Source organism: Scyliorhinus canicula, chromosome 5 (assembly GCF_902713615.1).
Source record: "Scyliorhinus canicula chromosome 5, sScyCan1.1, whole genome shotgun sequence".
Classification (NCBI taxonomy): Eukaryota; Metazoa; Chordata; class Chondrichthyes; order Carcharhiniformes; family Scyliorhinidae; genus Scyliorhinus; species Scyliorhinus canicula.
In genome coordinates, this window is record NC_052150.1 from 203,068,116 (window position 1) to 203,095,771 (window position 27,656).

General features: G+C 45.5%; 1 protein-coding gene across 1 annotated transcript in view; it reads left to right on the top strand.

Moving 5' to 3' along the window:
* The window catches only part of LOC119966526 (receptor-type tyrosine-protein phosphatase N2-like), a 983,927-nt gene that overhangs the window by 296,568 nt on the left and 659,703 nt on the right, over positions 1-27,656 (top strand). The window contains exon 3 of the mRNA XM_038798374.1: positions 22,334-22,447. Within this exon, the coding sequence (XP_038654302.1) occupies positions 22,334-22,447 (114 nt within the window). The remainder of the gene's footprint in view (positions 1-22,333; positions 22,448-27,656) is intronic.

A 27,656-nucleotide genomic window follows, 5' to 3' on the forward strand; every position in this document is an offset into this window, starting at 1 on the left:
CCAGGCAACATCCTGGTAAATCCCCTCTGCACCCGTTCCAAAGCTTCCACGTCCTTCCTATAATGAGGCGACCAGAACTGGACGCAATACTCCAAATGCGGCTGTACCAGAGTTTTGTACAGCTGCAACATGACCTCATGGCTCCGGAACTCAATCCCTCTACCAATAAAGGCCAACACACCATAGGCCTTCTTAACAGCCCTATCAACCTGGGTGGCAACTTTCAGGGATCTATGTACATGGACACCGAGATCCCTCTGCTCATCCACACTGCTAAGAATTTTACCATTAGCCAAATATTCCGCATTCCTGTTATTCTTTCCAAAGTGAATCACCTCACACTTCTCTACATTAAACTCCATTTGCCACCTCTCAGCCCAGCTCTGCAGCTTATCTATGTCCCTCTGTAACCTGCAACATCCTTCCACACTGTCTACAACTCCACCGACTTTAGTGTCGTCTGCAAATTTACTCACCCAACCTTCTGTGCCCTCCTCTAGGTCATTTATAAAAATGACAAACAGCAACGGCCCCAAAACAGATCCTTGTGGTACGCCACTCGTAACTGAACTCCATTCTGAACATTTGCCATCAACCACCACCCTCTGTCTTCTTTCAACTAGCCAATTTCTGATCCACATCTCTAAATCACCCTCAATCCCCAGCCTCCGTATTTTCTGCAATAGACGACCGTGGGGAACCTTATCAAACGCTTTACTGAAATCCATATACACCACATCAACTGCTCTACCCTCATCTACCTGTTCAGTCACCTTCTCAAAGAACTCAATATGGTTTGTGAGGCATGACCTACTCTTCACAAAACCATGCTGATTATCCCTAATCACATTATTCCTATCTAGATGATTATAAATCGTATCTCTTATAATCCTATCCAAGACTTTACCCACAACAGACGTGAGGCTCACCGGCCTATAGTTACCGGGGTTATCTCTCCTCCCCTTCTTGAACAAAGGGACCACATTTGCTATCCTCCAGTCCTCTGGCACTATTCCTGTAGCCAATGATGACATAAAAATCAAAGCCAAAGGCTCAGCAATCTCCTCCCTGGCTTCCCAGAGAATCCTAGGATAAATCCCATCAGGCCCCGGGGACTTATGTATTTTCACCTTGTCCAGAATTGCCAACACTTCTTCCCTACACACCTCAATGCCATCTATTCTAATAGCCTGGGTCTCAGCATTCTCCTCCACAACATTATCTTTTTCCTGAGTGAATACTGACGAAAAGTATTCATTTAGTATCTCGCTTATCTCCTCAGCCTCCACACACAACTTCCCACCACTGTCCTTGACTGGCCCTACTCTTACCCTAGTCATTCTTTTATTCCTGACATACCTATAGAAAGCTTTTGTGATGGATCTGGAGTCTGATTTGGGCCAGACCAGGTAAGAATGACAGATTCCTTCTCCAAAAGACTTTAGTGAACTAGATGGGGTTTTATGACAATTGACAATAGGTTTATGGTCATCAGTAGTCTTTTAATTCCAGAATTTTATTAAATTCAAATTTCGCCATCTGTAAAGGCGGGATTCGAACCCGGGTCCCCAGAACATGACTCTGGGTCTCTGGATTACTAGTCCAGTGACAATATCACTACGTCACTGCCTCCCATCATCGGTCCTCATAGGAAAGGAGCCTCTTTGTGATCACAACATGTTTGTCTTCCATGAAGGTGAGAAGTGTGGGTCCAAGACTTGTGTTTTAATCCTAAAAAAATTTAATTATAAAAGTATTGCTCCGGGCAGGAGGGGGAATTAATCACAACCCGTCCATAAACAGAAAAGTGTTTTAAATTTGATTTCCCCCCTTTATAAATGGTGGTGTATTTACCTCCAATTTTGAATGTTCCAATTCTCTACGAATAACTTGCACAGCAAACTTGGGGAAAGATATAATAAAAGGGGTTACACATTGTTACGACACCCTGGGCTAGTGCACGGTCAATTCCGACCCCACATGCCCCCGAGTCACAACACAAGTGAATTAGCCAATAATTCCTATCAACATTCCCGCAGTGTTTGGCCCTTGGCTGTCCAATAATTACAGTCACCAGGTATGTAAGTTGAAACACAGTTTTTGCTTATTTTTAACAGGAATAAAGGTAAAATATACAGTTATTACAACTGAATTAAAAACAAGCGAACCTACTACTCCCTTTAACTCTCCCACCCTACACCCACACACACATGCAAGACAGATAAACAAGAAGGGGGCCGGAATAGTAAAATAATAAAGGCGAAGGTCAAAATACAAGAGTCTTTGCTTCGGATGGTGGCTCTTTCAGTAACTTTGCTTCAATCACAGCCTTCTCTTCAAGGTTTCTACTACGGATTAAAGTCTCTAGTTTACAGCCTGCAATGATCATCCTTGCAGCTTAGCAATATTACTCACAGCTTCTCCTGGAAAGGCCCCTTGCTTCACATCAAACCTTACTTCAAATTTTGCTAAAATTGAGAGAGATTGCAGAACACGGTGGTACAGAAAGATCTGGGTGCGTAGAGCAAGTGATTAGCAAGGCAAATTGAATGTTGGCATTTATTGCAAGGAGAATGGAACAGCAAAGTAGGAAAGTTTTATTTCAGAAGCACAGAGCATTTGTGAGATCGCGTCTGGAGCACTGTGCACAGTTTTGGTCTGCTTATCTGAAAAAGAATATAAATGTGTTCCATGTAGTTCAGTGAAGGTGCACTTGACTCATTTCAGGGATGTAGGGTTTATCTTCTAAAGAAAGGTTCGACAGATTGGGCCTAAACCCCTTAGACTTTAGAAGAATGAGAGGTGATTTTATTGAAATTTGTAAGATGTTGAGGGGACTTGTTAGGGTGGACAGCGGGAGGATTTTCACTGTTGTGTGGGAAACCGGAATTAGTGGATACAGTTTACAAATAAGAGTCTTTCATTCTAAGATGGAAATGAGAGAAACATTTAATCTGTGGAATTATCTCTCCCAGAAAGCAGTGAAGTTTGGGTCATTGAATTTAAGACTGAGCTGGATATATTTTTAAAGACAAGGCTGTCAAGGGTTATGGGGGGCAGACTAGAAAGTGGAGTTGGGACCACTATCAGATCAGCCATGATCGAATCGAATGGCGGAGCAGGCTTGAAGGGGTGATTGGCCTGCTGCTGTCCTGAAGCCCTGTGTTCCTATGCTTTCTGAGGGCCATGAAGAATCCAGCACTTGTTGGTAGAGTCAAACAGAAAGTAACCCCGAGATGTAGGCCTTCGCCCCCTACCTGGGGAGCTCGTACTCCACGAGACCCACTGGGAGATCAATGAAGCTTTCCATATGATCCTTGTGAGGGTTATGACAGAACTTACACAGTGAGCATGGGCAGCTTATTGGACTATGGCAGACTGACTTGTCTCCTTCCTACAAGATCTTCAAAAAGATCTACTAGATATTTTCAAGATTGTGATGAGAATTTGCCGAACTGATAATTTCACTGAATGGTTCGACAGGGACTCAATTTAGTAATGAGACTGTTAGAGGAGGTCAGGTGTAACATTTTAACCCAGAGGGTACGTTACAAGGAAGGACTGTTAAGCTGAGAGTGGGTTTAAGTTGCAATTGGACTCTCTTCTAGAGCAGAAAGGGAGTGGGAGACAAGGGGCTGGATTCTCAGCCGCAGGATGCTCTGTTTTGCCAGCAGCCCGGGGATTTCCTGACTGCGTGGGGCTGCCCTACAATGGGAAACCCAATTGACCGGCCAATGTAATGCCCCTGCTGGCAGGGCAAAAGAGAAATGTGGCGTGGTGGGGTGGAGAATTCAGCCCAAGGTGAGAAAACAGGTATCATAAAATCTCCACAGTACAGAAGGAGGCCATTTGGCCCATCGAGCCTGCACTGCAGTATTCCAAGCCTGTGACCTATTGGCCCATCGAGCCTGCACTGACACTCTGAAAGAGCACCCTGCCTAGACCCATTCACCCATCCTATCCCCAGAACCTCACCCAGCCTGCACATCTTTGGACACTAAGGGGCAATTTAGCATGGCCAATCCACTTGAGTGGGCATGGCTGGCTGGGTCAGCTTTTATGGCCCATCCCTAATAGCCTTTGAATTGAGTGGCACCTCAGAGGTCATTTAAGAGTCAACCACATTGCTGTGGATCTGGAGCCATATATAGGCTGGACCAGATAAGGATGGCAGATTTAAAGGACATTGGTGAACCAGATGTTGTTTTTATGACAATTGACAATAGTTTCATGGTCACAATTAGACTCTTAATTCCAGATATCTATTGAATTCATCTGGCATGGTGGGATTTGAACTCAGGTCCCCAGAGTATACACTCTGGATTAATTGTCTTAAGTTCTACTATGCCACTACCTCCCCAATTTAATGCAATTTAAATGTAATTAATGAATAAATGGTAATTGAAAACTAGTCTCAGTAATGGTGCCATGATACTCTCATTGATTGTCGTAAAAACTCATGAGCAATGTGGTTGACTTTTAACTGTCCTCTGCAATGGCCTATTAAGGCACTCAGTTTTACCAAAACATGACAGGAAGAAATAAAACCAGACAGAACATTTGGCATCAACTTAGACCCCCAAAATGGAAATGATACGTCCAACCCTGTAAAGTCCTCCACCTTAACATCTGGAAGTTGTGCCAACATTGGGAGTGTTGTCGCACAGGCTTAAAACCTGACATAGTTACACTCACTGAATCAAATGTTCCAGAATCAATGTCTCAGACATCACCATCATCATTTTTCCTGTCCTACTGCAGGTGGTGGCCCAGGGATATATGTTCGGGAGGATGTTGTCCTGGAAATCCTCAGCTTTTACTTCGGACCTCATGAAGCACACGTAGGGAAATAATCCTCCTGATTATTACTACCCACTGCCCTCTCTCAGCTGTTGCTTCAATTCTCCTTCATGTTGCGCACCACTTTGAGGAAGCACTGAACATGGCAAGGTCACAGAATGGACTGGGGTCTTCAAAATTTAGATCAGCAATAGTGTACGGTGGATGAATAATGCAGCACCTTGACTTTTAGAAGTATATTTTTAATGCAGTTCAGTTGAGTTGCAAACTCCTTATGGCTCCCCAACCCCAGCTGTTCCAGCCGTGTCCATTTATACTCTTTTGGAGGCTGGCCAATGATCATCCCTGCCATTACCAATGCAATTGGCTTAACAATGTAATTGTCAAAACATGGAATTGCTGGTGCATTGGCATTCAATCTCTATCACCACAATTGCTCAATAGCACTATAACTGATCTAAGTCCTGAAGGACATACCTGTCAGACTGCACCCATGGCATGGATTGAGGGAACCAAATCAAAGGAAAACCCTACTAGACCTGAACCTCACCAATCCACCTGTCATTGATGCAGCAGTCCATGATAATTTAGAGGGGAGTGCCCCTGGAGAGTCATTATGATGACGACAAGGGTCATAGATTTGAGGTGCGAGGGGCCAAGTTTAAAGGAGATGTGCGAGAGAGGTTTTTACACAGAGGATAGTTGGTGCCTGGAACCCGCTGCCAGAGGAGGTAGTGGAAGCTGGTACAATAGTGACTTTTAAGAGAGGAGCAATGTGGCCATTGACAGCAAGAGATTGGTGCCACCCTCATGAGCTCATAAGATTGCCACTGCATTTTATGAATCTCAGGGAGAAAGATCTGGTGGGAATGAGAAAGGAGAACAGTAGGGGTATCTGTGCTTATATGCCCTAAGCCATTGCCTTGGAGCCTAGTCTCCAGTCATCTTGGGCCTCCTTGCTGCTGGACCAAGACCTTGCTCCATCAAGCCCATGTGGTACCTGGTATGTATTGGCCACTCGACGTTAAAAGACCTCATGTAAGGCAATCTTTTACCCCTTAATCAAGTAATATTTGACAAAAGATGTTGACTCTGCTGAACTTCAATGAAAGGGGATCCTCAACATATCAATGCAAAAGACCATCTTCAGCCAGAGGTGCCGAGCAGAATATCCATCATAGATGAAAATCTTCAGCCAATTTGATTCACTCCACATAATATCAAACAGCTGAAGGCACTGGATAGTTTAAAGGCTATGGGCTTTACAGAAGACTTGCTCCAGAACTAGCTGTACCCTTAGCCAGACTATTCCAGTACAGCTACAGCATTAGCAACTACCCAATGATACGGAAAATTGTCCAGGTATGTCCTATCCACAGACAGCAGGACCAATTACTGTCCCATCAGGTTCCTCTTGATCATCAGCAGAATGTTGGGACGTGTTGTCAACAGTGCTATCAAGTGGCATTTACACAGCACTCACCACCTCACTGATGCTCATGATCCCAGGACTGCAGGAATTCCTCAGCATAGTGTCCCAACCCCAACCAACTTCAGCTGCTTCATCACTGACCTTCCTTCCATCATGAGGTCAGAAGTGGGGATGTTCACTCATGATTACACAATGCTCAATACCATCCGCGACTCCTCTGATACTGAAGCAGTGCATGTCCATTTGCAGCATGACCGGGACAACATTCAGGCTCGGGCTGATACGTGACAAGTAGCATTTGCACCACACAAGTGTTACATATGGTGCCAACCAGTGGTGACTTTTCTGCCTGATTCACATCGACTTCAATTTTGCTAGGATGGCTTGATGCACAGTCAAATGCTGTCTTGATGTCAAGGGCAGTCACTCTTATCTCACCTCTGGAGTTCTGCTCTTATGTCAATGATTCAACCAAGGCTGTAATGAGGCCAGGACCGAGTGGTCAGGTCTCTGGCTAGGTGAGCATTTATTGCCCACCCTAACTGCCCTCCATTTGAGAGGACATTTGAGAGTCAAATACAATGCTGTGGATTTGGAGTCACATGTAGGTCAGGCAAGGTAAGGGCAGCAGATTTCCTTCCCTGAAGGATATTAGTGAACCAGATGGTTCAATTGACAATGGTTTCATGGTCAACATTAGACTTTAATTCCAGATTTTTTATTGAATTCAAATTTCACTATCTGCCCTGGTGGGCTTTGATGTACCCGGGTCCCCAGATCTCGCCCTGGATCTCTGGATTATTAGTCTAGTGACAATACGACTACCCCACAAGGGGCAGGAAGTCTGCTGCATTTACCCGGTCTGGCCTTAATGTGACTCCAGACCCATGGCAATGTGGTCGACTCTTAAGTGTCTTCTGAAATGGCCTAACAAGTCACTCAGTTCATGGGCAATTAGGGATGGGCAGCAAATGCTGACCCAGCCAGTGACACCCATGTCCCATGAAAATAATAAAAAAAACTAATGCTATTGAAGTGTGGACGACAACGCAACTTGGCCAGAAAGCTCAGGAGAACATCACTGCTCTTGATTGAAATAATGTCACATAACAGTCAGCATCCATGTGGGACTCAGTTTAATGTCACATCCGAAAGACGGTATCCCGTGCAATGCAGCACAGTCTCGGCACTGCATTGAAGTGCCAGACTCCCGGAATATGTGTTCAGTCTTGGAGTGGACCATGAACCTACAGTCCACTGACTGCGAAGTGAGGGTCCTACTGCGGCCACTTCTGAGACTTCTGCTGATACAGGGTTATGCAGTGACAATGATAGGTGAAGTTATTTAATTCTCTTACTTTAAACTTTACTGAAAGTGCCACTCAGGCACCAACTATTGGGCAAAATTGGTTGGCAGTGGGAGCTCCATCAGTAGCTTTTCTTCTTTGACTTTTATGCAGAATGCGAGCACTCTAACTAACCACACTGAATGTCACATTGAATGCCGTACAGTAAGAAGTCTTACACCAGGTTAAAGTCTAACAGGTTTGTTTCAAATCACTAGCTTTCGGAGCACTGCTCCTTCCTCAGGTGAATGAAGAGGTATGTTCCAGAAACATATATATAAACAAAGTCAAAGATGCAAGACAATACTTTGAATGCGAGCATTTGCAAGATTTTAAGTCTTTACAGATCCAGAGATAGGGGTAACCCCAGGTTAAAGAGGTGTGAATTGTCTCAAGCCAGGACAGTTGGTAGGATTTTGCAAGCCCAGGCCAGATGGTGGGGGATGAATGTAATGCGACATGAATCCAAGGTCCTGGTTGAGGCCATACTCATGTGTGTGGAACTTGGCTATAAGTTTCTGCTCGACGATTTTGAGATGTAGCGCGTCCTGAAGGCCACCTTGGGAACGCTTACCCGGAGATCAGAAGCTGAATGCCCTTGACTGCTGAAGTGTTCCCCGACTGGAAGGAAACATTCCTGCCTGGCGATTGAGCATGATGTCCGTTCATCCGTTGTCGCAGTGTCCGCATGGTTACGCCACGCTTCGGGACATCCTTTCCTACAACGTATGAGGTAGACAACATTGGCCGAGTCGCACGAGTACGTACCGCGTACCTGGTGGGTGGTATTCTCACATGTAAAGGTGGTACCCATGTCGATGATCTCGCATGTCTTGCAGGGATTGCCGTGGCAGGGTTGTGTGGTGTCGTGGTCGCTGTAATGAAGGCTGGGTAGTTTGCTGCAAACAATGGTTTGTTTAAGGTTGTGCGGTTGTTTGAAGGCAAGTAGTGGGGGGTGTGGGGATGATCTTGGCAAGATGTTCATCTTCATCAATAAACAAATCCAATCCAATCCAATCGATGACGTGTTGAAGGCTGCGAAGAAGATGTTGTAGTTTCTCCACTCCGGGGAAGTACTGGACTACGAAAAGTACTCTGTCGTTGTGTCCCGTGTTTGTCTTCTGAGGAGATCGGTGCGGTTTTTTGCCGTGGCGCGTTGGAACTGTCGATCGATGAGTCGAGCGCCATCTCCCGTTCTTACTAGGGCATCTTTCAGCTTCTGTAGATGTCTGTTATGCTCCTCCACGCCTGAGCAGATCCTGTGTATATGGAGAGCTTGTCCATAAGGATGGCTTCTTTAATGTGTTTAGGGTGGAATCTGGAGAAGTGGAGCATCGTGAGGTTATCCGTGGGCTTGCGGTAAAGCGAGGTTCTGAGGTGACTGTCCTTGATGGAGATGAGTGTGCCCAAGAATGCAACCAATTTTGGAGAGTAGTCCATGGTGAGTCTGATGGTAGGATGGAACTTATTGATGTCATCATGTAGTCGTTTCAGTGATTCTTCGCCGTGGGTCCAAAGGAAAAAATGTAATTGATGTATTTGGTGTATAACGTTGGTTGAAAGTCCTATGCGGTGAGGAGGTCCTGTTCAAACTTGTGCATGAAGATGTTGGCATATTGAGGTGCGAATTTGGTCCCCATGGCTGTTCCGTGCGTCTGGATATTGGAAGGTCTAATGCAGGTAGGGAATATACAGTGAATGGTAGAACCCTCAAGAGTATTGACAGTCAGAGAGCTCTAGCTGTACAGGTCCACAGGTCACTGAAAGGGGCAACACAGGTGGAGAAGGTAGTCAAGAAGGCATACAGCATGCTTGCCTTAATTGGCCGGGGCATTGAGTATAAGAATTGGCAAGTCATGTTGCAGCTGTATAGAACCTTAGTTAGGCCACAATTAGAGTGTAGTGTTCAATTCTGGTCGCCACACTACCAGAAGGGTGTGGAGGCTTTAGAGAGGGTGCAGAAGAGATTTACCAGGATGTTGCCTGGTATGGAGGGCATTAGCTATGAGGAGCGGTTGAATAAACTTGGTTTGTTCTCACTGGAACGACGGAGGTTGAGGGGCGACCTGATAGAGGTGTACAAAATGATGAGGGGCATAGACACCACTAGTCACAACCTTCCATTCAGAAAATCACCCTTCTACTGCTACCCTTTGCCTTCTGTGACCGAGCCAGTTCTGTATCCACCTTACCACCTCACCTCTGATCCCGTGTGACTTCACCTTTTGTACCAGTCTGCCATGAGGCACCTTATCAAAGGCTTTCCTGAAGTCCATGCAAACAACATCCACTGCCCTCCCCTCATCAATCATCTTTGTTACCTCCTCAAAAAACTCGATCAAGTTAGTGAGGCACGACCTCTTTTCACAAAACCATGCTGTCTATCGCTTATGAGTCCATTTGTTTCTAAATGGGTATAAATCCTGTCCCTGAGAATTCTCTCCAATAATTTACACAGTGGGCTAAACAGCTGGCTTGTAATGCAGAACAATGCCAGCAGCGCGGGTTCAGTTCCCGAACTGGCCTCCCCGAACAGGCGCTGGAATGTGGCAACTAGGGGCTTTTCACAGTAACTTCATTGAAGCCTACTTGTGACAATAAGCAATCATTATTATTACTATTATTATTATTACTACCGACGTGAGGCTCACCGGTCTGCAGTTCCCAGGATTATTCCTGCAACCTTTCTTAAACAGCGGTATCACATTAGCTATTCTCCAGTCCTTTGGGATCTCACCTGTAGCCAATGAGGATACAAATATGTCAGTCAAAGTCCCAGCAATTTCCTCCCTTGCTTCCCTCAGTATTCTGGGATAAATCTCATCTGGCCCGGGATACTTATTTAACTTAATATCTTTTAAAAGACCCAATACCTCCTCCTTTTCGATGTTAACATGATCCAGACTGTCCACACACCCTATCCAACAATCATCTTCCACAAAGTCCCTTTCTTTAGTGAACAGTGATGCAAAGTATTCATTTAGTACCTCACCCATTTCCTCTGGCTCAACACATAGATTCTCCCCACTGTCCTTCAGTGGTCCAATCCTTTCCCTGGCCACCCTCTTGCTTTTTACATATGAATAAAAAGCTTTGGGATTCACCTTAATTCTACTTGCCAAGGACTTTTCATGACCCCTGCTAGTTCTCCTAATTTCCCGCTTCAGTACCTTCCTACTTTCTTTATACTCCTCAAGGGTTTTGACTATTCCTACCCTTCTAGACCCGTACAAAAGTGTCCGTTTTCTTTTTGACGAGGTTCACAATATCCCTCGTTATCCAAGGTTCCCTAAACTTCCCATACTTATCCTTCATTCTCTCAGGAATGTGACTTTCCTGAATCCTAATCAACTGTCGCTTGAAAGACTCCCACATGCCCGATGTTAATTTACTATCCAACAGCCGCACCCAATCCAAATTCTTCAATTCCTGTCTAATGTTATCGTAATTTGCCTTTCCTCAGTTTAGCACCTTAACTCAAGGGTTACCCTCATCCCTGTCCAAAAGTACCCTAAAACTTACGGAATTGTGGTCATTATTCCCAAAATGTTCCCCGACTGAAACATCAACCACCTGTCCAGGCTCATTCCTCAATACCAGATCCAGTACTGCCCCTTCCCTAGTTGGACTATCTGCATACTGGATAGACAAAGGAAACAAGAGAATATTTATGAGATGTGCATAGTTAATGTAATTGTTAAGTTGATAGAATACTTTGAGGGGGAGGTAGAGTAAAACGGGTTAATAGAATAGTTATGGTAATGAGTGATGTAGCCCATAATGCATTAGTGATATCAGTGCTAGGCTCTCAGGAGAGGGGATAGAACAGTCTGTATTCCTGAAAGACATATCGACTCTTAGCTGTATTAGAGAAATGCCGATATAGGTCCTAATCTCTGGGCTGTCATACCCAGGAGCACCCCAATGATGTGTTGCCACCAACCCCTAATCCCTGTGTATGGATTGAACCTCCCATAGGACACCCTACCTTCACCTCCAACCACCAGGCTACCTCCCGTTAACCTGTCCAACTTGCACTAACCATCACCCCGACGACCACCCAACACCCTGGCACTGACCACCAGTGCCTCCCCCCCCCCCCCCCCCCCCCCCCCACATTGATCACCCAACATCCCCCCTTACTGATAACCTGACCCCTCCTCCTCCTATTTATCTCATGCACACCATCGCGCCCTCACAATCTTACCCACATACCTTAGACACTTGCCGCCTCCCTGGCTTCTCAAAATGGCAGGACCTATAAATTTACCTGCATTATGGCAGCTAGTGCAGTAAAAAAGGGGACATAGTATCCTTTCCGCTGACTCTCCTAGACTTGACAGAAAGACTCGGTACGTACTGCACTGCAGTACTCTCAACTGGCCAGAGTGAAGAAAGGTGCGGTTGCATTTCAGTGTTAGCAACTAGGAGCGGAGTGGAGTGACAATCCCACTGTGATTACCATTCCAGGAAGAATAAACCCATTTGAAGCAAGTATCAGAGTAAGGCTCTCTAGATATGATAGAACCATAGGATTCCTACAATGCAGAGGAGGCCATTTGCCCCATCGGGTCTGCACCGGCCCTCTAAAAGAGCACCCTACATCCACATCCTCTACCCTATCCCCACCTAACCTACACATCCGTGGACACAAAGGGGCAATTTAGCATGGCCAGTTCACCTAACGGCACATCTTTAGACTGTGGGAGGAAACTAGAGCACCCAGTGGAAATCGACACAGACACGGGGAGAACATGCAGACTCCACACAGACAGTCACCTCAGGCTGGAATCAAACACAGGGGCCGGGATTCTCCCCTACCCAGTGGGGCGGGAGGGTCCCGGCGTGATGGAGTGGCGTGAACTACTCCGGCGTCGGGCCGCCCCAAAGGTGTGGAAGTCTCCGAACCTTTAGGGGCCAAGCCCTAACTTTGAGGTGCTAGGCCCGCGCCGGAGTGGTTGGCGCTCCGCCGGCCGGAGGGAAAAGCCTTTGGCTTCACGCCAGCCAGGGCTGAAGGGACTTCGCCGGCCGGCGGAAGTCCGTGCATGCGCCGGAGCGTCAGTGGCTGCTGACATTATCCTCACATGCGCAAGGGGAGGGGGTCACTTCCGCCTCCGCCATTGTGAAGACCATGGCGAAGGTGGAAGGAAAAGAGTGCCGATCGCGGGCCAGGCCACCATGGGGGCACACCCCAGGGCCAGATCGCCCCGCGCCCCCCCACAGGACATTGGAGCCCGCTCGTGCCGCCTGGTCCCGCTGGTAAAGTAGGTGGTTTGATTCCCGCCGGCGGGACCAGCATGACAGCTGCGGGACTTCGGCCAATCGCAGGCAGGAGAATCGCCGGAGGGGCCCGCCGACCGGCGCGGCGCGATTCCCGCCCCCGCCGAATCTCCGGTGCTGGAGACTTTGGGACTTCGGGGGTGGGATTGACGCTGGCCCCGGTGATTCTCCAACCCGGCAGAGGGTCGGAGAATCCCGCCCCCGGGTCTCTGCCGTTGTGAGGCAGCAGTGCTAACCTCAGTGCCACCATGCCGTCCACACAAGATAGGCCAGCAACGATCCAACCAGGATATTAAACACATGCCAACATCTTAATTGAGACTGAATCACTCAGGAAAATCAGCGAACTCACCTGGGGAAAAAGGCAGAGTTCAATGTGCGTGGGAGTGTATATTCCATATTTTAAAAAATATTTTGGATTTTCTATGTGGCAATTGAGCAGTATTCCAATTCTTCCATTCTCCAGCATTATATTTATTACATTGCCTGCAGTGTGCTGCTACTGACCTTAATTAATGGATCTCATTTGCTGAATGTATTTGTATGCAAGTGATGCTTTGCAATCCACACATGAATTTGCATTAAAAACAAGGACATATTAATTAATTGATGTGTCCTTTATGCACAAAGTACTTCTGCTTAATTTGAAGTGACATTGTTAAGTATCTGATGCATCGACTATTTTCGGGTTTTCAAAGGCAAGGTTCAAAACTCGGTATAAATCTACCTTGAATTCAACCAATTATAATTATTAGGGATTCATACAGTCAAATTAGGATTTCTGATGATGGACACCGATAAAATGCATAATGCAAAAGCAAAATGCTGCAAATGCTGGAAATCTGAAAACAGCAACAACAAGAACAGTAATGTAACAGAAGCAGGAGCATTATAAGGCACCGGTGTGGCCAAAATGATAGATTTTAAGGAGCATCTTAAAGGTATAAAGAAAGGCGGGGACAGTTTATCGTTTCAGAGGAAAGGTCAAACTGACACTCTCTCTAAACCAATGTCACCTGATCAGTTGAATATTTTTGATGCTTCTGTTTTCTCTATATTGAAGTGTTGCTTTGTTGAAATAAAGGGTGGAGCTATCTATCTTCAGGATGCGCCCTCAGAGGGCGTTGGCCACCATGATGGAGCAGGCTCAAGGGGAATGAATGGCCTACTCCTGCTCCTTGTTTGTATGTTTTGTTTGCATGGCCTTCCAGTGGATTGGTCCATGATTATGCTTGGCCAAGTACGGCCTCCCTGAGCGTGGCTAACCAGGAAACCCTCCTGCTTTTACTGCCCGCCATACGGCATATTGGATGGATTTACAGGCTAATAATCAACCTGTTATGAACAAACCTTCCGTGTACACCGAGTACTGCTCTGGAACTTGAACCCGAATGAATACCCGAATGAGGGGGATCTGGGTGCTTCAGTGCAGTGTGTTTGCACATTGACCATTCGGACCAGCTGCCATATGTTCAATTATTAATGATCATAAAGAAGAAAAATACTTGACTTTATATAGTGCCTTCCATGACGGCCAGACATCTCAAAATGCTTTAAAACCAAAGAAGTCCTTTTGATGTAGGAGGAAACACCAGAGCCAATTTGGGCCATTGAAAAAGAGATTAGAATGGGGTATCTTAATGATCAGATCTTTGTCAGATTAGTTGTGCCAAAGTTTTAAGCATTTTTGTGGTGGATTCAACTGTCCAAGGCACTGTTTTGCACTCATCAGTCCATTCTTGCATGCTTTCTATCCACTTTTCAATTCTCCCCCTTCTCCACTGGATTCTCCTTGGCAGAAGGTCTATGGAAAGTCTTCCACCAGACAATTGAAGCAGAAATGAAGTGGCTCCTAATGGAAATGACTCACTTTCTACTTCTGTTGCTGTTGCCACCCCATTCATTCATAACAAGGAACCAAGCTTCCAACTTTGGCAAAAAAGCCCCAAAATTGGACCCTGAGCCAAGTCTTCTGCCGTGACTCAGTTGGTATCACTTGCGTTTCTGAATCAGAAAGCCATGGGTTCAAGCTCCACTTTGAAGCCTTGAGTATAATGTTGAAGCTTATAATAGTGCAGTATTGAGGGGTTGCTGCATTGTTGGAGGTACTGTATTTTGGATGAAACATCTCAGGCAGAAGTAAGAATCCATTGGTACCATTTTGAAGAGCAGGGGCATTCATCTAGGTCCTCTGGCCAGTTGTCCTCAGCTGTCCCTCAATTCAGGGATGACGTCTACTCAGGGTCGCATTTTTCTGCCATGGGTTTTCACGTGACTAAAAAGGCTGATTCTCAACCAAGAGATCTTTGTAGCACATGGAGCAGGATGTCCCATGGAGTGGGACCCGGAGTCCAGGATTTACTTCCTTTCTGCCTCTGCATCATTAAGAATTTGTGACTCAAAACCCAATGCAGCTGGATGGACAAGTTGTCACTTCTGAAAAAGAGTTAGGAAACTTCACCCAGTCATTAACGTCAGAGATGCTGCTCTTAAAAAGGAGCTTCAGAGTGACTTTGGAGTGTTTTCTTTGTCCTCTCCTTGAATGTAGGATATTTGAGAGTTGCGGAATCAGGACCTGGCAGGGAGATGCTTTCCAAAATTTCCAATAGTAATTACAGGACCAAGCTCAACACTCATTGTTGAGGAATATGTGGGCCCATTATAATCAAAGAAACAAGGGAGCAGCAGTTGGTCTGACTCTCCAACCTGGACGTATAAGAAAGAGAGAGCCATCGAAACCCGTAATGCCTGCAGAGACACGAAACGTCACCATAGATCTCCGAAGGTGAACAATGGAGTTTGACCAGCGATTATAAGCTGATTGTTAACCCGGATCTGACTCTGCAGTGGAAAAAGTCACATGTCTTGAGCTCCTTTGCTTTTGGAAAGTTTTAATATCACATTCCTTGACTCCAGGGCAGCCTGCTGTTTACACCTAGCCAGTCGCCTTTGGGCTGACAGGAAAACCTGCCTCAAGTCTGAGCATTCCCTGGTTGTCCAGAAGATTCCTGAAATTGCCTGTAGAACAGACCATGTTTTTGGATACCAATCTCATCTTGTGTCATTTGCAACTTTGAAGGAATTTGATAACTCCTGATTTCAGCCAGCTGAACCCATCTGAACTTTAACTTCTATTTGAAGGAGTCTTCACTGGATTGTAACATTTTGGACTCTGAAATGTAAGTTAAGATCCGATTCTTTGGGGTTTGCTTTGTTTTAATTCATTCCTAGGTGTAAAAATCTTTTTTTCCTAACTCCTTGTGTACTTTTCCGTCAAAATTACCTATTTGCATTATTTTAATGGGCTGGACCCCAGATTCTCCATACGTCCATGATTCTCCACCAGGGCTGGGATTCATGTGGCCATGGACTGGTACAAGTATCTGCGAGTGGGGCCCTGGCTCAGTAGACCTTGCAGTTGGCCAAGTGGGTACGTATTTAGGATAGGTGCTGCCAAAACCTATCGGAGGGCCCCCTCCATCCCACAGTGCAACTCCTCAACCCACCCCCACCAGGGCCCCCACAAGAGTCCCCCACCAGGGACCCCCCCATAAGAGAGACCCCCCATAATAGAGGCCCCCATCATAAAAGAACCCCCCCCCCCCATCAGTCACCCCTGCCTGGACGCTAAAGAGCAGACCAGGCAAAAAAATGAAAAAAAAATCACTGCTTTTTCACTCACCTGTCCCTTACAGCTGCAGCCTCAGGCAGATGTCTAGAAACCAGCAGCTGTAACTTAATAGAAAGCAGAAACTAATCACAAGGCTTTAAACCCCCTCAGAACCTTTCATCTGCAAGGCTTCTTTTCACTTCAAAGAGAAAGAGCTTTTAATCGGCAGTAATTGACAGCTTCCAGACAGCCCGATGTCTGGATTTTAAAAATTAATTTCCCTTCATGCTTGAATGTATCTCAAGTATCCTGCTGCTCACCCACCCCCACCAGAGCCCCCACAAGAGCCCCCCCACCAGGGATCCCATCAGAACCCCCCACCAGTGACCCCACGTACCAGAGACCCCCATATCAGAGACCGTCCATAGCAGAGAACATCCCAATAAGAGGAACCCCCATAAGAGAGATCCCCCCATAATAGAGGCCCCATCATAAAAGAACGCCCCCCCCCCCCATTAACCACAATGTTTAGAAACATCTAGGGGTTAAGTGCTTACACTTGCCCTTTTTCTCAGCAAAAAGCACTTAACTTATTTTGCTGTGGCCATGCTGTCAATCATAGGCAGATGCTTATAAACATTGTGATTAGTTTCACAGCAGGCACAGCTGAGTGAAAAAACAGTGATTCTGTCTTGAATGTTGTTTAGCTTCCAGTCAGGGGTGACTGATGCGGGAGGGAGGTTCTCTGTTATGGGGTGGATTTCTGTCTCTTTAATGGGGGGTTCTCTATAATGGGGCTTCTCTGTAACGGGGGGGGGGTCTCCATTATGGGGGGTCTCTGATATGTTGGGGGTGTTATGGGCCAGGAGAACCCCAAAGTGTATCATGGAGTTCACTTGACCCCCAACTTTTAATAGATTGTGGTATGGGGAGCACACGGCCCACTCTACAGGTGTGGTGCAGCAGAAATGGAAAAGTATTTTTTAAAGCAAAACAATGTTTATTCTATGAACTCAAGTTATCCTTTTTAAAACATACAGTAAACATCTTAGCACCAATTAATTCAAAGACTACAACACTAAGTAATCCTTTAAGCTTTCCTTTTAACATCCATACGACTTAAAAACAAAAACATTAACAGAAGCACATCAGGTTAAAGTCACTATTGAAAACATTTATAATTCTGAATTCACCAAATGATCAAGAGATAGTCTTTTGATGGCAGAGAGAACAGCAGTACACCTGCTTGGTCTGGCTTGAGCTCCAACACTGAAAACAAAACTAAAACATACCCTGCAGTCTGCTCAAAAACGAAAGTAGAAAGCTGACAGACAGCCAGCTCCACCCACACTCTGACATCACTGATAATACTCATTTCTTAAAGGTACATTTCTTAAACACTCATTTCTTAAAGGTACTCTCACATGACAGGTGTCTCCGATACAGGGGTCTCTGAAATGTAATGGAGGGTTCTCTGTTATGGGGGCTCTCTGTTATGGGGACCCTTGGGTGGTCGGGTACATAACAGGGTGATACCCTGGCTCTCCCTCTGTCACCCTTGGGCACCCTGGCACTACCAGTCTGGCACGGTGGTGCCTTGGTGCCCAGATGCCGCGTTGGCAATGCCAGTGATCGGATCCGAGGGGAGAAAGAGGCAGTTCCCAGGGAACTCCTCAAGGTTGGGTGGGGTGAACGGTGGTCTTAAACAGTGGGGCGGGGTGGGGGGGCGGCTGAAACGAGTGGGGGGGAATTGGGACTGCCCTCCAAAATAGCACCCCGACCTGCAAGGGGACTTTCAGCTTGCCAGCAGCAAATCCTTCCGAGCGTGGCTTCGGTGGAGAGAATCTCCAAAATGCCGCTGAATAGTGAGAGGTTCCTCGGTGCTGCAGCCACCAAGAAAATCTCTGCTAAACATGCCCGAATCTGGACATAGAAATGTTTTGGGTGAATCGCCCCCTTGAACTCATTGGCATGGATTCTCCATTCAATGGCGCTCCGATCGGGAATTCCAATTGGGTGGAGGATGGAGCGTTGAAGGAAATATGGATTGGCGCCCCCGATTGCGATGCTCCGCCAGGGACCTCAGCATGTTACCCACCCCGTGCTGGCGGGAGGATGCAAATCAAGCATTGAAATACATTTTAACATGATTAACAGGCTCAAAGCCTGAGTCTCCACCCCTCCCCCCCTCCGGCATTGTGCACCAGCCCCCACATAGGGAAATCCACTGGGCAGGCTTTGGTGCAAGTTGGCCCAAAAGTGGCCCTGATGCAGTGGATCCCAAGGTGGATCAAGGGGGTCAGAGCATAACTCAGGTGCAGCCTCTCACAAAGCCCAGCGGAAGGCCACCCCTTCCGCACCACAGTGCAAATCCTGCCCCCTGCTGAAAAGTAAGGGTAGTAAGGGTAACCCCCCCACCGGCCACGGGAATAACGGATCACCCCCTTGTAGAATGCCATGCATCAGGGTGATCCACCGACACCCCAATCCCCCCATCAGATTTGAACCCATGTCTCCAGCGAATTCGTGTGAGGCATTGGGTTTTTAGCCCAGTAGCATCATCAGAATGCCACCATACCCAATGATAAAGAATTTTCCATCTGGGCAGGCAGTATTTAATATTGAGGACGGTTCATCTTTGCTGAGATCAATATGCACTGTCAGGTAGATTGTGAATAGCATTGGGGCGAGCACAATGCTTTTTGTGACGCTGATCCAGATTTTGAAAGTGTGTCTTTTGGATCTCCCACTCAAATTGCTGTTATATTATCATGAAGCAGTTATAGGATCATGATGAATTCTGTTGGACCTCCAAATCTTTGAAGCACAATCCACAGTTTCACGACTACTGAGTAAAATGCTTTGGTCAGGTCGATAAATGCAATGAAGAGTCCCTGTTGTTGGTCTTGACATTTTTTGCGTGTTTGGCTGATAGCAAGCATCATATATCGCTGTTTCCTTAAAACAGTGCAAAGCCACACTGCGTCCCGGGACAATTTAATTAGCCACAGGAAGTAGATGTAAGTGTTTTCCCTGCAGTGGACAACTGGGAAATACATTGATCATTTGTACAACATGATTCATCTGATTCCTTGAAGGAGTTACAATTGTCACTGTTTAAGATGCATCTTGACAAATACATCAATAGGGTAGGAATAGAGGGGTACGGACTCTGGAAGTGCAGAAGGTTTTAGTTTAGATAGGCATCATGATCAGCGCAGGCCTGGAGGGCCAAAGGACCTGCTCCTGTGCTGTAATGTTCTTTGTTCTTGGTTGTCACATTCCTGAAGTTGGATGAGCGGGGGTGGGGGGGGGGGTTGTAGATTGGCATCCTCCCAAATTGGTAGAATGAGTCTTGATGTTGAGCAAAAGCCCATTAGCTTTGAAGACCTGAGCTGGAATATGATCAGAGTTGTAGATTTTGCTTTTTCTCATCTATTGGGTCGCTTGTTGTATCTCCTCCATCATTGATGGTCCTCTAGCCAACACTTATACTTCACCAACAACACAAAAGCAGCTGATCTTGTCACTGTCGCATTGCTGATGTAACCGGGACTGCTGCATTTCCTGGATTACAATGCCGAAGACACTTCAAAAGTGCTTCTTGGGTTGAAAAGTGCTTTGGGATACTCTGAGATCATGAAGTGCCCTATGTGAATTACAAGTCTTTATCTTTTACTCAGCATTTGTTGACACTGTATGATGTTTCAATCTGCTGCACACCTCCAATTGTAGTATTTATGCTTTTCCACGTACTGCATTTGTTATATTTCTCATGCACCATTTAAGCAGGTATTGACAGAAACAATGTATTAAACCAATTTGATAAAAGGTCATCGACCTGACATGTTGACTTGGTCTCAAGCTGCCTGACCTGATGAGGAAGCCAGCATTTTCTGCTTTCATTTCTGATTTCCAGCATCCACGGTACTTTGCTTTCATTGCGAAGAACTAAGGGGCTCAAGATTGTGGCTCTGTTGAGTAGAAAGAGGAGCAATGAGGAGATCCAATTTATATGCCAGAATTGTACGCAGCTCATAACTCATGAAAGAGGCAGTCATAAATAAATTGTGACGAAGTATATTGATCATCCCCGAGTGCTCCTGATTATATTTCCAATGACGAATTCAAGTTGAAATGATTAATGTTGCCTCCTTGGAGAAGGGAAGATAAAGAGATTTAATTGGGGTTTTTCAGAATCATCAGACGTCGGGACAGAGTGAGCAGGGAGAAACGGCTGCTGTCGGTCAAAGGGTTGCGAACCAGAGGAAACATTTAAGTTGGTTGACAAAAGGAGTTACGATGGCCTGAGGAAGACTTTTATTTATACAGCATGTGGTTAAGGTTTGGAATGCTCTGCCCCAGGGTGTGGCAGAGGCTGAATCAATTGAGCCTTCCAGAGAGAATTGGACCCTGCTGTGAAAAAAAGGTTGCAGGGCTGAGTGGAGAAGGGCCCGGCGTGCTATTAGGAGAGTTGTACCTCCAGAGGGCCAGCATGCATACGATGGGCCAAATGGCTGCCTTCTGTGCTGTAACTTTAAAAAAAATAAATTTGGAGTACCCAATTCATTTTTTACAATTAAGGGGTAATTTAGCATGGCTAATCCATCTACCCTGCACATCTTTGGGTTGTGGGGGCAGAACCCACGCAAGCATGGGGAGAATGTGCAAACTCCACACAGACTGACAGGTGGCAAATGGAGTTTAATGCAGAAAAGTGTGAGGTGATTCATTTTGGAAGAAATAACAGGAAGACAGAGTACTGGGCTAATGGTAAGATTCTTGGTAGTGTGGATGAGCAGAGAGATCTTGGTGTCCATGTCCATAGATCCCTGAAAGTTGCCACCCAGGTTGAGAGGGTTGTTAAGAAGGCGTACAGTGTGTTAGCTTTTATTGGTAGAGGGATTGAGTTTCGGAGCAATGAAGTCATGTTGCAGTTGTACAAAACTCTTGTGCGGCCGCATTTGGAGTATTGCATGCAGTTCTGGTCGCATTATAGGAAGGATGTGGAAGCATTGGAAAGGGTACAGAGGAGATTTACAAGGATGTTGCCTGGTATGGAGGGAAAATTATGAGGAAAGGCTGAGGGACTTGAAGCTGTTTTCGTTAGAGAGAAGAAGGTTAAGAGGTGACTTAATTGTGGCATACAAGATGATCAGAGGATTAGATAGGGTGGACATTGAGAGCCTTTTTCCTCAGATGGTGCTGGCTAGCACGAGGGGGCATAGCTTTAAATTGAGGGGAGATAGATATAGGGCAGATGTCAGAGGTAGGTTCTTTACTCCGAGAGTAGTAAGGGCGTGAAATGCCCTGCCTGCAACAGTAGTGGACTCGCCAACACTAAACGCATTCAAATGGTTATTGGATAGGCATATGGACGATAAGGGGATAGTGTAGATGGGCTTTAGAGGGGTTTCACAGGTCGGAGCAACATCGAGGGCCGAAGGGCCTGTACTGCGCTGAAATGTTCTATTTTCTATGACAGTGACCCAGAGCCGGGATCGAACCTGGGACCTCGGCGCCGTGAGGCATCAGGGCTAACCCACTGTGCCACCGTGCTGCCCCTTGTGCTGTAACTATTACATGATTTTGGCTGTGTTTGATTTCGAGTACGAACATGGTGTGTGATACAGCCCTGTCACCATTAAACGTTTTCCTCACTGTACACTTAGTCCCAATTTAGAGAGGCGATTCCCATCATAGGAAAGATATGTCACTTTAAACGTAAAAGCTCTCCAGTTTGTATAGTGGAGCGAATGTATTGGCTTCCACCACCCACCCGCTATCGCTTTTATGTATATTTTGCGATGAGAGCTTTTCAGACCTTTGAGAAACTATTCACAAATCTTCCTGTTGTTTTTTCAGATGGAGTATTCGGGAGGTGCCAGCTGGTCACGGTGATAGACGTATACAAATACGAAGTTTCACCAACCGATCTTCAGCGCCTCCGGGTTATCCTACAGGAACTGTCCCTCAGAGGTACGAGCACAACGTTTACCTTTTTGAAAAGATCTTTTTCAATAAAGCATCTGTTACGTCTCAGGGACTGCACCTCATTTTCACTAAGGGTGCATCATGTGAGGCATAAATGTATTGAAATATTCGGAAATATTCAAGTATTTTCAACACTGCACCTACATTTCAAAAGTGCTTCTTTGGCTGTGAAGCACTTTGGGTTGACCTGAGATCATGAAAGGTGTTTTATAAATGGAGATTCTTTTTTTATATAACATTAAAAGAAAATTAAATTTGAATTGGTTTCACAGTTTTTTTGGCTTTCTAAGCAGTATGTCCAATCAGGCCGTTCCGTTAAATAATAGTTTATGGTGATGGGATTTAAATGCTCCTTGTCAGGTAAAATTGGTATGTTTATGAGCTGAGTCGCTCGCAGCTTAACGCAAAACACAGATTCCGTCAAGCCAATCAACGATCTGTCAGCTCGGAAGAGCCAATAAACCTAACTTGAAGTGTGTCAAACCATCCGTGCACGCAAGGAATGAGTGTCCAATTAGACTTGTACAAAATCAGCACAGGCATTTTGGTAATAAATTGAGATCACAAGCTCTTTTGATTTTTAGAAAGCATCTGAATGCACTGACAAGTGTGTTGCCTGCACTTCAGCGGAGGTGTCAGGAATGCTGACTATTCTCTCCAAAGCAGTACTGGCTCCTCACGATCAGCTGTTAAATAAAACTTTGCGGCAGCCACACGTAATTCTGTGGGGTGGAGTTACATCCAAAACGTTGCACCCAAAATGTGCTTGGTTCAGTAACCGTTCGAGCTTTTGTTAAAATTCATTTGCGTGGCAACAAATGTAAAATTCTCTACAAACCAACACAGTTGGGCATTGTAAGAGAAGGCCATTTTGTTTTCTTCCATTAAAAGCTATTCTTGATGTATCTGGGTGTGCTAATCTGGTGCAGTTTTGCTCATTTAGCTGGAAATGGGTTTCCCACTAAAAATGAGCATTTTTAATAAGGCTGTTAAGTCCTTCCTCCAGCCTTGAGTAATCTGATTTAAAATCAATGCAAATAGTTTCAAAAAACAATATTGAAGCATTTAATAATTTAATTGGCATACACTCGGCTTTTACTAATTAAATATATTAGGATTTAATTGATGTAGTAAACCTTTTAATACATATCTACCAGTGGTACTAAATGTACCTGTAGGCTTAAGAAAATGAGAACAATGGGACGAGCCTCCCCAAACCTGCACAATAACGGATTTGGGCAAGTTCGACAGTCAGTTTTGTGAGCAGAGCCTGATTTGGGAAAATTGAATCTTGAATCAGTGGGAAAGATTGCAAAAGACATGAGTGGAAGTAACTAACATATGTGTAAAGTTTCACCTGCGGGATTCTCCGTTGGCGGGATCTTCCTCCCCTCCGGCAGCGCACCCACACCCGTGCTTTTCCCCAATAGCGTTGGGTGGCCCGCAATGGGAAACTCCATTGGCTGGTTGTGGGAACAGAGAATCCCTCTGCTGGCGGGTGCATCGGAAAATGGGACAGGCGGGACGGAGAATCCCGCCCCTTATCTTCTGCATTGGTTTGCTGATGGCGGCCGGATTGTCCTGATATTACTGGCAGTAACATGTGCATACTCAATCCCTGTATGTTGTTCTGGTCACTGAATTGCATGTTCATTATTGTCTTGAGAGAATATGGACATGTGCAACCAAGATGGTTGTGGGGTGCAGTTACCCGCAAAAAGTAAGCAAATTAGGCTTCTTCAGTTTTGAGTATAAATTGTTATGGGCCAGGGTTTAGAAAACTCCAAAGTGTATCATGGAGTTCACCTGACCCACAACGTTTAATAGATTTTGGTTATGGGGAGCACAAGGGCCCACTTTACAGGTGTGACGCAACAGAGATCTAAAGTATTTTTAAAACAAAACAATGATTATTCTATGAATTCAGTTAACACTTTATAGATACACAGTAAACATCTTATCAACGACAAACACTGGTACTTTCCCAAATACAATATTCTATATGTAACCCTTAGTAACTTTCCTAACAACATCCATAAGCCAAAACACTTTTTAACAAAGACAGCAGGTTTGAATTCTCTACAGAAACAGGTATTACTTTGAAATCATCTAATGAGTTGAAGACATTCTTTAGCTTGCAGAGAGATACCAGTATACATCTGCTTGGATCACATGTAGCTCTCCAACTGAAAGCGAAACTGAACACAGAGCCAAAACGAACTTTCAGCACAAAACAAAAGTAAAAAGCAGAGCAGAGTCCAGCTCCACCCACACACTGACATCACTGCAGCTATCTGATAAACACCCATTTCTTAAAGGAAATTCTACCTTACAAAATGTGATCCAGTTGAAGATTTGAGATCATGAAAGGGGACTATTAAAGATGAGACACAATGGTGAAGGGCTGAAGTACTAGAGAATGCAAGTAAAAATGAGGAATGAAAAATGAAATGAAAATTGCTTATTGTCACAAGTAGGCTTCAAATGAAGTTACTATGAAAAGCCCCGAGTCGCCACATCCGGCACCTGTTTGGGGAGGCTTGTAGGGGAATTGAACCCACGCAGCTGGCCTGCCATGGTCTGCTTTTAAAGCCAGCTGTGTTAAACCAGCCCCTAAGAATGTTGAGAAGAAGGATTTGTAGCAGCCAATTGCACCTTTCAGAAACATTTCAAGTCATATAGTCAATCATTTTGAAGTGCAGTAGGGGTGAAAATAATTTTTTCGAGTTTGCTTCTTGAGATTTTTTCAAAGGCTACTTTATGATTTTCCGGGGCTATGTCTAAGTTTTTAGTGGCTCCTTTTTCATTCTCATTAACTCCTTTATTAGGTGATACAATCACCTAGGAAAATTACCGTCTGTATTTGTGGTGATATACTGGGTACTTAGGCTCATACAGAAGCAAGATTAGAAGAATTAATCAATATCCTGATCAATAATCATCACTCATCCATTCAACTTAAAGTCACAACACACAAAGCGATCATTAATTTCCTTTAAACCGCAGTATTTTAATTGGTACAAGAGAACAACAATTGCCATCTGAAACTCATCTTGATGCAAATGCAATGTGGCCAAGTTCTCCCCCATAGTGTGCTGGGAATGGGAAAGAGTCCATTTCTAAGTACGGATACCCCTCATCTTGGCAAAGGAAAATATCTTTTTCAAAAATAACTTAATCAACATGATTGAGGTCTGCCCAGCTTTTGTCTATCTGGGGAAATGTATAAGGGGCAAGGAATGAAAATCAAGCAAATCTTAATATAGAGTCATACAGGCCGACAGCACTGAAAATGCCCATCAGCCCATCGCATTTGCGCCAGTCAAAATTAACCATCTAAGTATTCGAATCCCATTTTCCAGCACTTGCCTTATGTGCTTTGGCATAGCAAGCACACATCTAAATACCTCAAATGTTATGCCTCCACCACCCTTTCAGGCAGCGAATTCCAGATTCCCCCCACCCTCTGGGTGAATAGGTTTTTCCTCACATCCCCTCTAAACCTCCTGCCCCTTACCTTAAATCTATGTCCCCTGGTCATTAATCCCTCCACCAAGGGGAAACGTTTCTTCCTGCCTACTCTACGAATGCTCTTCATAATTTTATACATCTTAATCATTCCCCCCCCCATCTGTCTCTTCTGCCCCAAGGAAAACAATCCAAGTCTATCCAATCTCTTTTCATAGCTAAAACTCTCCAGCCCAGGCTACATTACGGTAAATTTCATCTTCACCCTTTCCAGTTCTATCACATCCCTCTTATAATGGGGATTCCAGAACTGCACTGTTCTGGAATAGTGGGGAATCCCGCCTCCGCCGGCTGCCGAATTCTCCGGCACCGGTCGGCGGGCCCTCCCCCCGGCGAGTCTCCGGCCCGCGATGGGCCGAAGTCCCGCTGCTTCTGTGCCAGTCCTGCCGGTGTAAATTGAACCTTGTCCCTTACCGGAAGGACCAGGCGGCACAATATGTTTCCAAGTCAGGATAGTGAGTGGCTTGGAGGGGAGCTTCAGATGGTAGTGTTCCCATGTATCTGTTGCCCTTGTGCTTCTAGGCAGTGGAGGTTTCTGGTTTGGAACATGCTCTCGAAGGAGCCTTGGTGAGTTGCTGAAATGCATCTTGTAAGTGGTACATACTGCTGCCATTGTGCATTGTTGGTGGAGGGAATGGATATTGGAGGTGAAAGATGAAGTGCAAATCAAATGGACTGGTTTATCCTGGATGATATTGAGTTTTTTGAATATTCAAGAAGCTGCGCTCATCTGGGCAAGTGGGAAGTATTCCATCACGCTCCTGACTTGTGTCTTGTAGATGGTGGGCAGATTTGGGGAGTCAGGAGTTGACTTACCATCGACAGAAATCCCAGCCGCTGGCTGCTGCTGTAGCCACAGCATTCTTATGACTAGTTCAGTTACGTGTCAATGGTAACCCCCAGGATTTTGATAGTGGGGGAATTCAGCGATAGTCTTGTCATTGAATGTCAAAGGGTTATGGTTGGATTCTCTCTTGTTAGAGATGGTTATTGCCTGGTGCTTGTGTGATGTTACTTGTCACTTATCAACATAAGCTTAATGTTGTCCAGGACATGCTGAACATGGGCGCGGACCGTTTCTGTATCTAAGGAATCGTGATGATGCTGAACATTATGCAATCATCAGTGAAGTTCCCCACTTCTACCTTTATGATAGAGGGAAGGTCATTGATGAAACAAGTGAAGATGGTTGGGCCTGAGACACTACCCCGAGGAACTCCTGCAGTGATGTCCTGGGACTGAGATGATTGATCTCCTACCAAATGAAATGAAAATTGCTTATTGTCACAATTAAGCTTCAAATGAAGTTACTGTGAAAAGCCCCTAGTTGCCACATTCTGGTGCCTGTTCGGGGAGGCTGGTATGGAAATTGAACCATGCTGCTGGTCTGCCTTGGACAGCTTTCAAAGCCAGCGATTGAGCCCTGTGCTAAACCAGCCCCTGCACCACAACCATCTTGATTTGTGCTCGGTAGTACTCCAACCACTGGAGAGTTTTCCCCTGATTCCCATTAATTTAAGTTTTGCTGGGGCTCCTCGATGCCATACCCGGTCAGTAGAACCCTGATGTCAAGAACAGTCACCCTCACCTCACTAGTTTAGCTGTGTAGTCCATGTTTGAACTAAGGCTGTAACGAGGTCAGGATTTGAGTGGCCCTGGCGAAACC